This window comes from Mesoplodon mirus, assembly GCF_964341445.2.
Source record: "Mesoplodon mirus genome assembly, chromosome: X".
NCBI classification, from domain to species: Eukaryota; Metazoa; Chordata; class Mammalia; order Artiodactyla; family Ziphiidae; genus Mesoplodon; species Mesoplodon mirus.
The window spans coordinates 49,118,310-49,132,954 of NC_138981.1; the positions used below are offsets into that span (position 1 = coordinate 49,118,310).

Consider the following 14,645-nt stretch of genomic DNA (forward strand, 5'->3'; position numbering starts at 1 on the left):
AGGCAACTTCAAGCCTCCCCCTCTTGTTAACCCAAGTCCAGCAATGTAGGACTTACCCAGGAGAGGACTGGCAAATAGATTTCACTCAGATGCTCTCTTTCCAGGGTTTCAAATACTTACTAGTTTTTATAGATACTTTTACTGGATGGATAGAGGTCTTCCCCACTAGAACAGAGAAAGCAACTGAAGTGGCTAAGGCTCTCCTAAAGGAAAGTATTCCTAGATTCAGGTTGCCCCATCACCTTCAGAGTGACAATGGACCTTCGTTTGTAGCAAAGATCACTCAACAGATTTTTCAGGCTTTAGGGATTAAATACAACCTCCGTTCATCCTGGAGACCGCAGTCTTCAGGAAAAGTGGAACAGGCTAATTGGAGAAAACCTTGGGCAAACTCTATCAGGAAAGGAGTCGTGGTATTGCTTGCTGCCAATAGCCCTCTTAAGGGTCAGAGCAGCTCCTAAAACAACCACTAAGTTAAGCCCTTTTGAAATGACATACAGAAGGACATTCCTTACTCTGGACATGCTAACTGACCCAGAAACCCAGGTTCATCTTAAATACATTATAAACCTAGGCCAGGTGCAGAGACTATACAAGAGCATGGCAACAGAGTACAGCCCTCTCCAGATGACAGTCCCAGTCACTCTGTTGTAAAACCTGGAGATTGGGAACTTTTAAAGACCTGGAAAAATGAGTCCCCTGGTCATCAGCTACTCACAAAATGGAGGGGTCCTTACCAAGTCCTGCTGAGCACTCCTATAGCAGTTAAACTCCAGGGGGTCACCAGCTGGGTTCATCTGTCCAGGATTAAACCTGTTTCCACTGATATGTTACAAGAACCTGAAGACCCACATTCCAGCCATTCCTGTGAATCCACCCCTTCCTCTGAGACTCCACAGGATCCGGAGGACCCAGGAAAGCCTGAAAATTCCAGGTGGATGAATGAACCTCTCCAAGACCTGAAACTTTTATTTGAAAAGGACAAAAAGACTTCTTAGACCCTAGGCTAAGTACCCATAGCCACTATCTTCCTTCTTGCCTTCCGGTACTCCAATCCACTTACAGAATAATTGATAGACTCTGGTAGATTTAGATAACTATTGTCTTCTTTGCTCTCACCTTTGCTCTTGGAATGTACTAAACCTCTCTGCCCACGCTAGGTGATTTAAATATGACTCTGACTGGTGCTACTATGAAGCCTTAGCTTTTCTATGCCTATTTCCCTTATCCACAGGATGGACAGCAACTCTGGTTCACATTGCACAAACTCTTGCTTCCTCCACTCTTTTGACAGAATGCTGGATTTGTTTACCCTGAGCTAAGTCCATTGTGGACCAGAGCAACCCTCTTGTCCATCCTGTAAGGAATTTTAGCCAAGTTCCTGATGGAAAATCGTCTTCTACCAGAGACCCAAGGCTCAGAACGGTAATGTACAGAGTCAGAATTGTTCATTTTCCTACTGAAGAAAATTCTAATGTCTCTTGCCTAACCCTCCCCTTAGCAACGGAAGGAGAATATGAAGTCAAACAGGGAGGACAAAGAACTGGTATTAAAGCACCCCAGCGTTTTATAATGACCCCCCAAGCCAGAATTCCAGTTACTTATTTGTGCTCAAACTGTAACTCACTACCCAAAGGAAGAACGATCCACACAGGAGAAGCAGATAGCAGGACGGATGTGGATGGAACAGCTTGTATTTGTAGCTGGAGAAGTTTTCCATAACAATAGAATTGGATGGCTAGGTCTTTTTTTTTTTTAACATCTTTATTGGAGTATAATTGCTTTACAATTTTGTGTTAATTTCTGCTGTATAACAAAGTGAATCAGCTATATGTACACATATATCCCCATATCCCCTCCCTCTTGAGCCTCCCTCCCACCCTCCTTATCCCACCCCTCTAGATAATCACAAAGCACCGAGCTGATCTCCCTGTGCTATGCAGCTGCTTCCCACTACCTACCTATTTTACATTTGGTAGTGTATATATGTCAATGCTACTCTCTCACTTCGTCCCAGCTTACCCTTCCCCCACCGGATGGCTAGGTTTTAAAACTTTGGGTGAGTTAGTCTACCGTGTCCTGCCAGGATACGTTTTCATATGCTAGGTAGATAAAAAACCATGCACCATTAATTGCCTACAAAATAACTCTATGCCCACACAGTGTATGCTGGGAACCTTGATTACCCCTTTCTTAATCCACTCCTTAAACGAATCCAGGCACTGGGCCACTTAATTAAAACTGTTCACTCAATTAACTCGAGATTTACCTGGTGGCATCCCAGATGGAGATGCCTATTTCTTTAGGTATACATTGTTACCATGGCGGGGAGTAGCCACCCACCAACATGTCCTTCGAAACTTGTCTCATACTCTTACTACCATAGGTAACAGTACTGCTAACTCTCTCACTAGTTTACAGAAGTCTCTAGATTCGCTGGCCAAAGTGGTACTTGACAACCGACTGGCCCTGGATTATCTGTTGGCAGAACAAGGAGGGGTATGTGCAGTTGCCAACACTTCTTGCTGCACATACATTAACACCTCTTCCCAGGTAGAGATCAACATTGAGAAAATTCAACAACAAGCCACCTGGCTTCAGCAGACAATTAACCACGAATCCTCGCTATTATGGGAGGGAAAATTGAAAACTGGTTCTCCAGCTTGTTTTCCTGGATCCCACAAGATATTAAAACATTTCTAATGCACTGTGATAATCTAAGTGGGAGGGAAGTCCAAAATGGGAGGGGATATCTGTATGCGTATGGCTGATTCATTCTGTTGTGCAGTGGAGGCTAACACAACATTGTAAAGCAACCATACTCCAATAAAAATTAATAAAAAAAGAAAGGGATTTAAAAAATGTAACAGGAAGTGGCTTTAAAAGTAAAAGTATAGTAATATTCTTAAAATGAAATTAAAAATAGAATTAATATTAGATTCTAATTAAGTTCACTCAAAAGATAAATTAATTAATTAATTATTTTTTGGTACACACAGTTGTTTCCTTTATCGGTTCTAGTAATTATAATTACATGTATTCATTAGAATTCTTTAATCTTAAAAACTTTAATTTCTAGTGATATCTAAGAATTAAGCAATTGTGAACTGTCATGCCTTCCTATACCAGCATTCTTTTTTAAAAATTAATTTTTATTGGAGTATGGTTGCTTTACAATGTTGTGTAAAAATAAAATCATGAACCAAAGAAAAAGAACCTCTCTGGTGGGAGGTTTCCATTTTCTTATAACCTTCCTTGTTTCAGCCATACTGATTTATGTTATATTTTTCCTAGTGCTCTGTTGTCTTCCATACTGTTGCAAATCTGCAACCAAGACCTTTCAGTCCAAGAAGGAGACCTGGAACCAACAGGTTCAGAACTTCCATTTTAGAAATAGAGAAATATACTAAAATTTTAAGCCTGAGATTAACAAAGATATGCTGACCTTGTATAACCAGCTTCCTACCCTTGCTTGAGTCTCTGATTATAGTAGTCTTTTACTAGTCTTTAGCCCCTGCTTCTTTAATCTAATTATTTAGTTTGTTTTCTCTAGGGCAACATGGGACAACGCTGGTGCAGGGACTCCAACCACTCCCCACAGCCAATCCTGCCGAAATAACAACAGAAATCACCCTGGGTCCCCTTAATGAGACAGGGCAAGAGTTCTGTGACCCCCAACTAGGTAGGGTCTACAAGACCCTTGCCAGCCTGAAGAAGCTATGGAAGATAGACCTTTGTCCTTCATCTTCCCCTTAAATATTTCTTGGGGGCTACGTCTCTCACGGGGTATTTGAGGCAGGAGGTAGATGCCCCCCCCAGGGTAAGCTATTGGAGATTCAATACCTGTGGACCAATACTCTAAGATGAGAATAACAGGACAATTGAGAGACGAGGCTGGGCCCTGCTCAGATAGAAGATAAGAGACCACATAGTTCTCATTCTCAAAGTCAAGGAGATCTTCCCAACTAGAAAGGTCCTTGGAGGTCAAAAGGGGAGTGACACAAAACTACCCATAGCCCTCTTGGGTGGAATCCATCTTGGTGCACACTTTGGGAGGATCCTGAGGTATACCAAATACGGACTCTGAACCAGGCAAATCAAAATGATTGGCCAAAGGAAACACAGAAGAAATGCCCCATATAAGTGATTTAAACTACCATGAAGGCGTTACTCTCTTTCTGAGTCCGCCCCTGTGTCTATCCACATGTACTGTCTCTTTTTCCTTCTAATAAATACTTTACTTGTTTCACTACTTTCCATCTTTGTGGGAATTCTTTTCTGCAAAGCTGAAAGGCTAGGGCCACTGGTCTAGTGGCTAGGATTTGGTGCTCTCACTGTCACGACCTGACCTCAATCTCTGACTGGGAACCAAAACCCTGCTTCAAGTCGCTGCACGCTGAGGTCACTTGAGATCAGAAGGAATGGGAGAGGAGGGGAGGGAAGGAGAGAGGAGAAGGTAGGAGGCCATGTCTATTTCCCCAGAGAGACAGCCCAGCCCCAGTTCTAGTGCACAAGCTGTCCTGTACTCAAACAGGACAGCGAGGGTGGCTGGCTTACCCGAGGATGAGAAGGTGAAGATGCTTGGTAACGTGCCTACAAAAGAGAGGAGGAGGGCTTCCCTGGTGGCGCAGTGGTTGAGAGTCCGCCTGCCAATGCAGGGGACACGGGTTCGTGCCCCGGTCCAGGAAGACCCCACATGTCGCGGAGTGGCTAGGCCCATGAGACATGGCCGCTGAGCCTGCGCGTCTGGAGCCTGTGCTCCACAACGGGAGAGGCCACAACAGTGAGAGGCCCGCGTACCGCAAAAAAAAAAAGGGGGGGACTATGTTGGTAAGAGACTGATCTATTACATTCCTAGGTACTCTGGGGCCCCCTGGCCTCTCAGTCACCTCCTCCAAAATAAACCCCAAAATCCTGAGCTCAGCATTTAAGTCTTTTCTGATATCTAGTCCCTGCCTAGCTCTCCAGACTTCTCTGCGTGCTCCAGCCCAACTGAACTGACTATTCTTATGAGTGCCCTGCCTTATCTTGCTAGTGACCCTTTGCTTCTGTTTTTTCCTGCCACCTGGAATGTTCTCCTTCCTTTAGCTACTAAGGATCAATTTCTAGTTATTCTTCCAGGCCAACTCAAATGTTATTTTCTCTTGCTCTCTGCCTGTGGTAGGTAGAGTTCTAAGATGCCCCCCAAGATTCCCCAGTATACACACCCTGTAAAATCCTCAGGGTGTGATATGGTGAGTTATCACTCCCATAAATAGGTCATGGTATGTGGTGCAGTTGATGAAATAAGGAGATTATCCAAGTGGGCGTGACCTAATCACATGAGCCCTTTAAATCTGGGTCTGGAGATCAGAGGCAGAGATGTCAGAGGGATTTGAAGTATGAGAAGTATTTAACAGGAGGGAGATTCTCCATGGCTGTCTTTGGAAGATGGACGGGGCCACATGGCAAGGAATGCAGGAAGCCTCTAGGATCTGAAAGTGGCCCCAGGAGCCTCTAGAAGCTGAGAGTGACTGCTAGCCAACAATCAGAAAAAAACAAAGAAAACAAAAAAAACCCAAAAATATCCCACAGCGATCTCAGTCTTAATACAAAGAACTGAATTCTGCCAATAACCTGAACGAACGTGGAAGACAATGAGAACTCAGTCTGATAGACACCCTTATTTTAGTCTTATGAAATCCTAAGCAGAGAACCTAACTAACTCTTGCCTAGACTTCTGGCCCATAGAACTGTGAGATAATTAATAGGAGTGTTTTAAGCTACTAAGTTTGTGGTAATTTATTATGCAGCAATGGAAAATTAATACATTGCCCCTCCTCTGGGATCACACAATGCCTGTGAAAATTCTAACTGAATGGAAATGAAAGCTCAGGGATCTTTGTCAGGGGAGCTCTTTGTTCACTTTGTGATAGCCCTGAAGAACTTCCCTGAGATTCCATGCTGTCTCCAGCTCCTCCCAGGATCTCCTCAGAATTGCTGTCCCAATGTGGATTTTCTGCCAAGTGTAAAAGAAATAAGAGAAATCCTTCACACTCTGAGGGCAAAGATGTCCTCGGTCCACCAAAGGGGAGACTCTCCTTCTGACCGGGAGAGTCTTCACTGGCTTCCCAATCTGACCTGCACATTGCCAAGACTGAGACCTTATGTTCTCCATAGTACCTTAGTCTTTCAAGCTCAGTTATGTTCAAAATTTTTCCTTATAGCATTTATGCATGCCTTCATGTGATCATTTATTTATTCATTCAGGCACTGTTCAAGTATCAGTGATATGGTGGTGAAAAAGTCAGTCATGATTTCTGACCTGGTGAAGCTCATATTTTGGTTGGGAAGGCAGGCATGAATGAAATTATAATTACTAATGGTGACAAATGCTATAAGAAAAAAGAACAGATTGATGGAGGGAGTTGCAGATCCTTGACGTAGTCTGGGGCAGTAGGAAGGGGTGAGAAGAACATTTGACCTGAGATTTAAGGCATGAGCTGGAGTTTGAGTGGCAATGGAAGAGATGAGGGTGGTAGGGAGGGAGCAGGGCAAGGCAGGTCAGAGCAATTTTCAAGCAGGGGGAACAGCTTGGAAGAGGTCCCTGAGTGGAGGCAGGGATGGGGGTAAGGCCCATTGGAGGAACAGGAGGCCATTGGGGCTTGAGTTCAGAGGGTGAGTGGGAGAAGGTGAGGTCAGAGAGGTATGGGATAGAGGGCAGATCATGCAGGGCCTTGAAGCTCATAAAGAGGAATTTGGACTTTATTCTAGGTATGATAGGAAACCCTTGAGAGGAGATAAGTAGGGAAGGGACATGAAGTGATCTATGTTTTTAAATGATCGCTTTGGGCTTCCCTGGTGGCGCAGTGGTTAGGAATCCACCTGCCAATGCAGGGGACATGGGTTCGAGCCCTGGCTCAGGAGGATCCCACATGCCACAGAGCAGCTAAGTCCGTGCACCACAACTACTGAGCCTGTGCTCTAGAGCCTGCGAGCCACAGCTACTGAGCCTGTGTGCCTCAACTACTGAACCGCATACACCTAGAGCTCGTGCTCCACAGCAAGAGAGGCCACTGCAATGAGAAGCCCACGCACCGCAACGAGGAGTGGCCCCCGCTTGCTGCAGCTAGAGAGAGCCCGCGTGCAGCAACGAAGACCCAACACAGCCAAAAATAAAAATAAAATAAAATAAATAAATTTATTTAAAAAATGATCCCTTCAGCTGCTGGGGGAGAATGACCAAGAGAATATCTCAAGAGAGGAAGCAAGAAAACCAGTGAGGAGGCTGGAACAGTTTTGTCAGTGAGGCACAATGGTAGTCGCCCTAGGATAGTGACAGTTGAGGTAGTGAGAAGTGGGTGCATTTGACAAGCATATTAAAGATAACAGTGTCAGGAATTGAAGATGGATGGGATATTGGGAGGGAGGGTGGTGAAGGAGAGGGGTAGGTCAAGGATGTCATGCCCAAATTTCTCTCTCTATGACTTATTGCCACCACAAACTGGTTCTAATCCTGCCCTACAAGGTCACCCCAGGAAATGTCACTCCTCTCAGGAAGGTGAATAGTGAAGTGGTGAATCACATTCAGCATGGGACCAGATTATGTAGGTTCAAATGTCTTACTAGCTATGTGATGTGGAACAAGTTACTTCACTTCTCTGTGCTTCAGTTTCCCCATGAGTAAAATGCAGATATTAAGAGTTTTTTGGTGAGGATTAAATGAGGACTACAAGTACAATATGTAGAGCAGTACCTGCACATAGGAAGAGCTAAAAACTGTAAACTGTTATTATTTCACAGTCTTTGGGAAATTTAAAGACAACTGTCATCATCTTCCCCAATTTTTGTATCCCTTTCATTAAGCAGGGCTGCTCATAGAGCTCAAAAGAACCAATCAGAGCTGACTTGCCCAGTGATACTCCAATTTATAACCCCACATCCCTTCTCTGCTTGGGAAGCATAAGCAGTCCTCTTGTCCAACAAAGCAAATGTCAAAGCCATAGCTTGGCCAGTTCATTTCTTTGCATTCCCCAGTCTTAACATCCCTTCTCTCCCAGGGCCTCTAATTCTGTGCCTATGTGCTGAGGCCCAGAGAAGTTAAGTAGCTGGTTCAAAGTCTCAAAGTAAGCAAGCAAGCAGCTTGAATCACAAGAATCTGCACAAGCTTTGTATACTTCTAGTTCCTGGTTCCCTCTATTCATACTGCCCCCCCTTGTGGCTTGACCTTTTGCCTATGGCACTCACCATCTTTGTCAGGAGTGAGGAAGGTATAGAAAGCCGGTGGGTTCAAGGACTCCACAAATTTGGACTCCTCCATTGACTCAGAGAGCAGCTGTAGCTCCTCAGGGATAAGGAGCAGGCTGACCGCCTCAGAGAGGGTGCTAGAAGGCAGCAAGACTGGCAGGTTTGGGGGGTTGCCTTCTGGCATAGGCCTGGAGCTGTTGGGTAGGCCCATCATCGGGACTCCTGACACAGATGGTCCCAGAATTTTCCTGGTGCATTGGGGCTCTGGCAACAGGTCATGCTGATGCCAGAGCCTTCCAGGGGGCAGCAGAGAGGGCAGAGTGGGGTGAAAGAGTAGGGAGGGGCTCTCCAAGGACAGAAATTGTCATGGAACTGCTGGGACTTGTAGGACTTGAGATAGTGCTCGGAAGTATGCTAAGGCTCTGAGGAGGTGGGGACCTGGGTTTGTCAGGCCTGTGGGGTAATGAGATTTTGGGTTTATTGGGGATTGTTGTCTTAGGTTTGGAAAGTGATAAGCTTAGGGAAGTTTGATGAGGTGGGGCACTAGGTTTAAGAGGTGATGGGATTTTAGGGGTCTTGGGTGAGAGGATCCCAGGTCTAGGGTACGGCAGGTTGTTTGGGGTCTTAGGAGCAGGAACCCTTGCTCTGGTGTGTGATGGGTATTTGACAATCTGATGTGTGGAGACTCCAGCCCTGGGCTGTGATGGGCTTTTGGGTGACTGTGATGTAAGTACCCCAGGTTGGGGGTGTGATGGGGCATCTAGTTTAGGTTGTGATGGAGAACCAGGTTTGGAATAGAGCAAAGTAACATGTTTCATAGAGCCAGCTTTGGGCTGGGCTGGGGTGCTAGGATTCAGAGGTAGGACTTGTGTCTTGGAATTCATGGGTAATAGGGTACCAGAATTCTGATGTAATGGCGTGCTGGGCTTCAGAAGCAATAGGCCACCAGAATATGAGGGCACAATGGCAGCAGGTGGTATCCTAAATGTTGGCTGAGCCAAGTTGCCAGAATCCTGTTGTGCTGGAATTTGGGGCTTTGGGTGTGTGAGGGTGGCTAGGGTATTAGGGCTCTGACCTAGTGGCTCCAACTCCTTGGAACTGGGCAGGTGTAGTTGAGGATAAGTAGAACTTTGGTTTCACAAGCCTTGATTTGGGAGAAACCTTGGGAACCAAGGCTGGCTGGGCTGTGCCTGCCCTTAGGCCATGACTGCTGGTGGATGAGGGCATGATGGTGCTTAGTCCATCTGCGGTGAAAGTCTGTTTCCTGACTTCTTCAGTGGCTTCTTTGGGCTGCACCATGACCAGTGAAGTCAGAGGTGTGACAAAATCTTATTCAAAGGACAGGTTGAGGACTTTGGCAGCCAGCAGGTGGTGAGTGCTGGCATCGTGAGCTTGGAAGTGTGTCTCCAGCAGTTTTCCAGAGGTGATGTCGGCCCAGAGGCAGCGTATGAAGTGGGCTACATTGGGGGCTGGCTCCCCTGGGCAACCAAAGACCTTCTGGCTGTTGTTGGTGGCTACCTCACTGTGGCAGGCCACAAGAAGCTGACCCCTGGGGCCACGGGTTGCCAGGTAGATGTCCAATTCCTGCTCACTTGGCCTGCCACCACCAGCTCTGAACCACCAAAGTAGTTGGGGAAAAAGGCCCAAGGGGAGGCCCCAATCAAGCCACCCAGGTAGTCCAGATGCACATCTACCAGCAGAGGCATGGAGATCTCTTCATAGAGGCCCTCCAGCTGTAGGGCTGTGTTGGTGTCCTCATATATGCGCCAGGCTGCTCCTTGGTTCTCTAGGGACAAGCGACGCAGCAGTGGGAAGTCAGCATCATCCCCAAAGGCCAAGCTGACCTTGGGACACTCTGTTGTCCAGTGCCTGACGGATGTTGGAGCGGATCACACTGGGAGTCGTCACTCCAGCCGTGGGCTCCCCATCTGTCAGGAAGATAATGAGAGGGATCCTTCCCACACTGGGGCCCCTCCCAGGCTCCTAGTTTCTATGGTTCAGCACTGAAGCAGCTGCCAGCAGAGCTGCATTGATGTCAGTCCCTAATTGGAGAGCAGACTGTGAGACCATTTTTTCTAGTAACTTCTACCCCCATTGGACACACTGGGTACCTCACCAACCTCCCAGGCAGAGTCATATCTCCTTATCTTTGCTCACACTGTTTCCGCTGCTTATCCTTCTCAAATCCCCGCCCCCACACAGGCTCCCTGAGATCTGACAGTGGGGCCCACATGTCCTTGGTTTTTATCACTCCCTGTCTCAGACTGCTCTGACTGTTTCCTGGGGGGATGTCTCATTCTCTAGTCAGATTGGCAGATCCCCAAGGATAGCATCTCCACCTCCATGCTACAGGGGAAAAAAGGGCTGAGTTGTCAGGAGGTGGTGGGTGGGGGAGACTTCAGTAATCATCTGAGAGAGGATTGATCAGAAGCCACAATCAGGGCAGCAGCTTGCTCAAATACTAAGATATAAATATCTAGATTATTGATAAAATATAAAACAAAAGTTTCAGCAAATTCTTTTGAGTATGTGCTTTAAAGAGGAGGAAATTCAGCCCCAAAGAGGAATGTGTCCTAAAATACATGGAGATTTAGCTGTGCTCTTTCCACTAGGCAAAGAAACACAGAAGGAAAAAGGGACATATTTGTGTAAAATGTAACAGTGATATTTCAGACATTATGAGAGGTGAAGTGGATGGGTGCATGAAGGGAGGGTTTCAAGAATTTCCCATGTCACCACAGCCTGCCAATTCGGGTGGGTAGGTCTAACACAGCCAGCAGCTTCCACGTGCCCCAGGTAGTCCTTGGCACTGTGGACATTCTGGATGGTGGCCTGGATGGAGCCTTTGGCTTTCCAGACACTAACTGTGTCAGAAAAGGAGATGATGTTGAAGTAGTCGCTGGCTGGCAGGTTACCAAGGATCACACTCATGGCCTTTTTAGTCTGTGGGATATAGATGATGTGAAGGAGATGGACCAAGACTTGAGGTCTTGTTCAAGACTGAAAGGCTCTTTCTATACAAGGTACTAAGTGTTGCATGGTTTTAATGTTCTCTGACTCTAGCACTTTAAGTCTAGGATTCTTAGGTCAAAATGCTCTATAGGCTGTAATGGCTGAAAGCCTAGAACTGTACTGTCCAATGGTAACTGCTAGCCACATGTATTTATTTAAATGTAAATGTAAGTTAGTTGAAATTAAAGAAAAAGTTAAAATTCTGTTTCTTCATTTGCAGTAGCCACATTTCAAGGGTTCAATAACCTCATGTGGCCAGTAGCTACTGTACTGGACACTGTTTAGAACATTTCCATCATCAAAAAAGTTCTACTGGACTGTGGTGGTCTAGAAGGTTCAAGTTCTATGCTTTCAGAGAGCTAGGATTCATGTGTTCTATGGTTTCTGAACCCATGATCAAGGATTCAATGATTCGAGGGCCCTAAAGTTTAAGAGCTTTATGACTCCAGGCAGGTATTTATAGCTACCTTTCAATGACTTTGCATGCTTTGGTTCTCTGTTCTCTCTAATCTGTTCTTCTACCTCAATTTTTGTTTCTTCCAGGCTGGTCTTCTCACCAGCCTCCAGATAACCTAGATTCCATTTCGTCTCCACAACTTTGTCCTTTACTTACTCATACCTTCATAGTTCCTTCAGTTGCTCTTTCTCTGGGCCGCCCTTCCTTGATTGCCTAGTCTGATCCATGCCCTTCGCACCCAGATATTCCCTGTCCCACATTATTTGCTGACTATCTTACGTGGAATATTTTCATTCTCCATACAGATCTTGAGTCCTCTGAGAACAGGGCTGAGATTGCTACTTCTTCTTGGCTCCCTTCTCCTTGACAAAATTTAGTATAGGGCTACGCTCAGGGAATACAATATGTAGGTTCTAGTATTAGGGTATCATTTATAGGATACTTGCTATGCTCCTGGCAGTGCACTTTAGATGCATCAGCTCATTTCATCTTCACAGCAACACAATGAAGAAGGTACTAATATTATCCTCATTTTACAAGGGATGACATTAAGGCTCAGAGAGTGGAGTGGCTAGCTCAAGGTCACACAGCTAGTCACTGAGGGACCAGGGACTCAAATCTGTATTTTGGAGGTGGTAAATCCAGTGATTTTAAGCATAATATACACCTTCAACCTTTTATAGAGGTGTGGATTCTAGAAACCACAGGAAGGACATTTGTGGCTTGCCTTTCTCTACATCTTAAACTGATAGAAGATGCCTTGAATGCTTCTAAGGGGATCAAAATCTTTCCTGCCATAAGATGAACTCAGGGGATAGGTCACACATTCTGGGATCAGGAGCTGAGCACCAGGGACTTCCCTGGTGGTCCAGTGGCTAAGACTCTGCACTCCCAATGCAGGGGGCCCCGGTTCAATCCCTGGTCAGGGAACTAGATCCCACATGCCGCATCTAAGAGTTCTCATGCGGCAACAAAGATCCTGCATGCTGCAACTAAAAAAAAAAAAAAAAAAAAAAAGATCCCACATGCTGCAACTAAAAGGATCCCACATGCCACAAAGAAGATTCCACACGCTGCAACTAAGACCCGGAGCAGCCAAATAAATAAATATTTAAAAAAGAAAAAAGGATCTGAGCACCATATTCCTGCTTCCATTGAGAGGGCTGACACATAAAGGATGGCCTTCCCTGAGAATCTCCTGTTATCCAGGGACAGATTACATTTTTAAAAGTATGTTGTTTAATCTCCTATTACTTTGAGATTTTCCAGCTATCTTTCTGTTGCTGATTTCTAGTTTTATTCCATTTAGTCTGAGAGCATACTTTGTATGATTTATATTATTTTAAATTTGTTAAGATGTGTTTTATGGCCCACAATGTAGTCTATCTTGGCAAATGTTCCACATGAGCTTGGGGCAAATGTGTATTGTGCTGTTGTTGGATGAAGCGTTGTGTAGATGTCAGTTAGATTCAATTAAATGATGGTGCTGTTCAGTTCAACAATGTCCTTATGGATTTTCTGCCTGCTGGATATGTCCATTTCTGATATAGGGAAGTTGAAGTCTCCAGCTACAACAGTGCATTTGTCCATTTATCCTTGCAGTTCTATCAATTTTTGCCTCATGTATTTTGACACTCTAATGTTAGGTGCATACACATTAAGGATTATTATGTCTTTTTGGAGAATCGACCCTTTTACCATAATATAATGCACCTTTTAATCCCTGACAATTTACTTGCTCTGAAGTGTACTTGGTCTGAAATTAATATAACTGTTCCAGCTTTCTTTTGATTAGTGTTAGCATGGTATATGTTCTTTGCATCCCATTACTTTTATCTATCTGTGTCTTTATATTTAAAATGGGCTTCTTGTAGAAAACATAGTTGGTTTTTGTTTTTGTTTTGTTTTAATTGACACTGACAGCTTCTGCCTTTTTTTAATTTTTAAAATTTTGTTATGGTAAAAACACTTAACATGAGATCTAGTCTTTTAAATTTTTAAGCAGTTTTTAAGTCGGCTGTACTTTTTTTTTAACATCTTTATTGGAGTATAATTGCTTTAAAATGGTGTGTCAGTTTCTGCTCTATAACAAAGTGAATCAGCTATACATAAACATATTATATGGAAGCTTCTGTCTTTTAATTGGTATATTTAGACAAGTCATCATTAAAGTGATTACTGATATAATTAGATTAATATTTGCTATATTTTAAACTGTTTTCTCTGTTTCCCTTTTTTTTTTCTTTGTCTCCTACTCTTTTCCTGCCTTCTCTGGTTTCAGTCGAGTGTATTATATGGTCCCATTGTCTCTTGTCTCTTAGCATAACCATTATGTTAAGAAAATTTCTTAGTGGTTGCCCTGGAGTTTGCAACATGCCTTTACAACTAATTCCAGTCCACATTCAAATAACACTATACAGCTTTATGAATAGTTCAAATACCTTGTGACAGAGTAGTCCAATTCCTCTATCTTGTCCTTTATAACATTGCTGTCATTAATTTCACTTATCAGTAAACTATATTCACTGAATACATTGTTGCTATTATTATTTTGAACAAATCGTTATCTGTTAGATCAATTAGTTAAAAAATAAAATATATTATTTTACTTTTATTTATTCTTTCTCTAACAATCTTCCTTTGTTTATGTAGATCCAAGTATCTGAGCTATCCCGTTTTCATTCTCTATGGAGAACTTCTTTTAACATTTAGCTGTGCAAGACAGGTCTACTGGTGACAATTCTCTCAATATTTGTTTGACTGATAAAGTCTTTATTTTTCACTTTGGAAGGACAATTTTGCTGCATACAGAATTCAAAGTGAGTGGTTTTTTCCTTCAACACTTTGAATATTTCACTACACTCTCCTTTTCCTTGCATGGTTTCTCAAGAGAAATTCAATGTAATTCTTATTCCTGTCCTCTATAAGTAAGATATTATTTTCTGTGGGC

The 14,645-nt window shown here is 44.0% G+C and overlaps 1 protein-coding gene across 1 annotated transcript in view; it reads right to left on the minus strand.

Annotated features, from left to right (window-relative positions):
- Positions 1–14,645, minus strand: part of ITIH6 (inter-alpha-trypsin inhibitor heavy chain family member 6) — a gene marked incomplete at both ends in the record, with an annotated part of 40,815 nt that overhangs the window by 9,036 nt on the left and 17,134 nt on the right. The window contains 10 exon segments of the mRNA XM_082609224.1: positions 4,558–4,593; positions 5,906–5,998; positions 8,227–8,558; positions 8,560–9,327; positions 9,329–9,555; positions 9,559–9,815; positions 9,818–10,073; positions 10,075–10,209; positions 10,213–10,268; positions 10,998–11,169. Of these exon segments, the coding sequence (XP_082465350.1) occupies positions 4,558–4,593; positions 5,906–5,998; positions 8,227–8,558; positions 8,560–9,327; positions 9,329–9,555; positions 9,559–9,815; positions 9,818–10,073; positions 10,075–10,209; positions 10,213–10,268; positions 10,998–11,169 (2,332 nt within the window).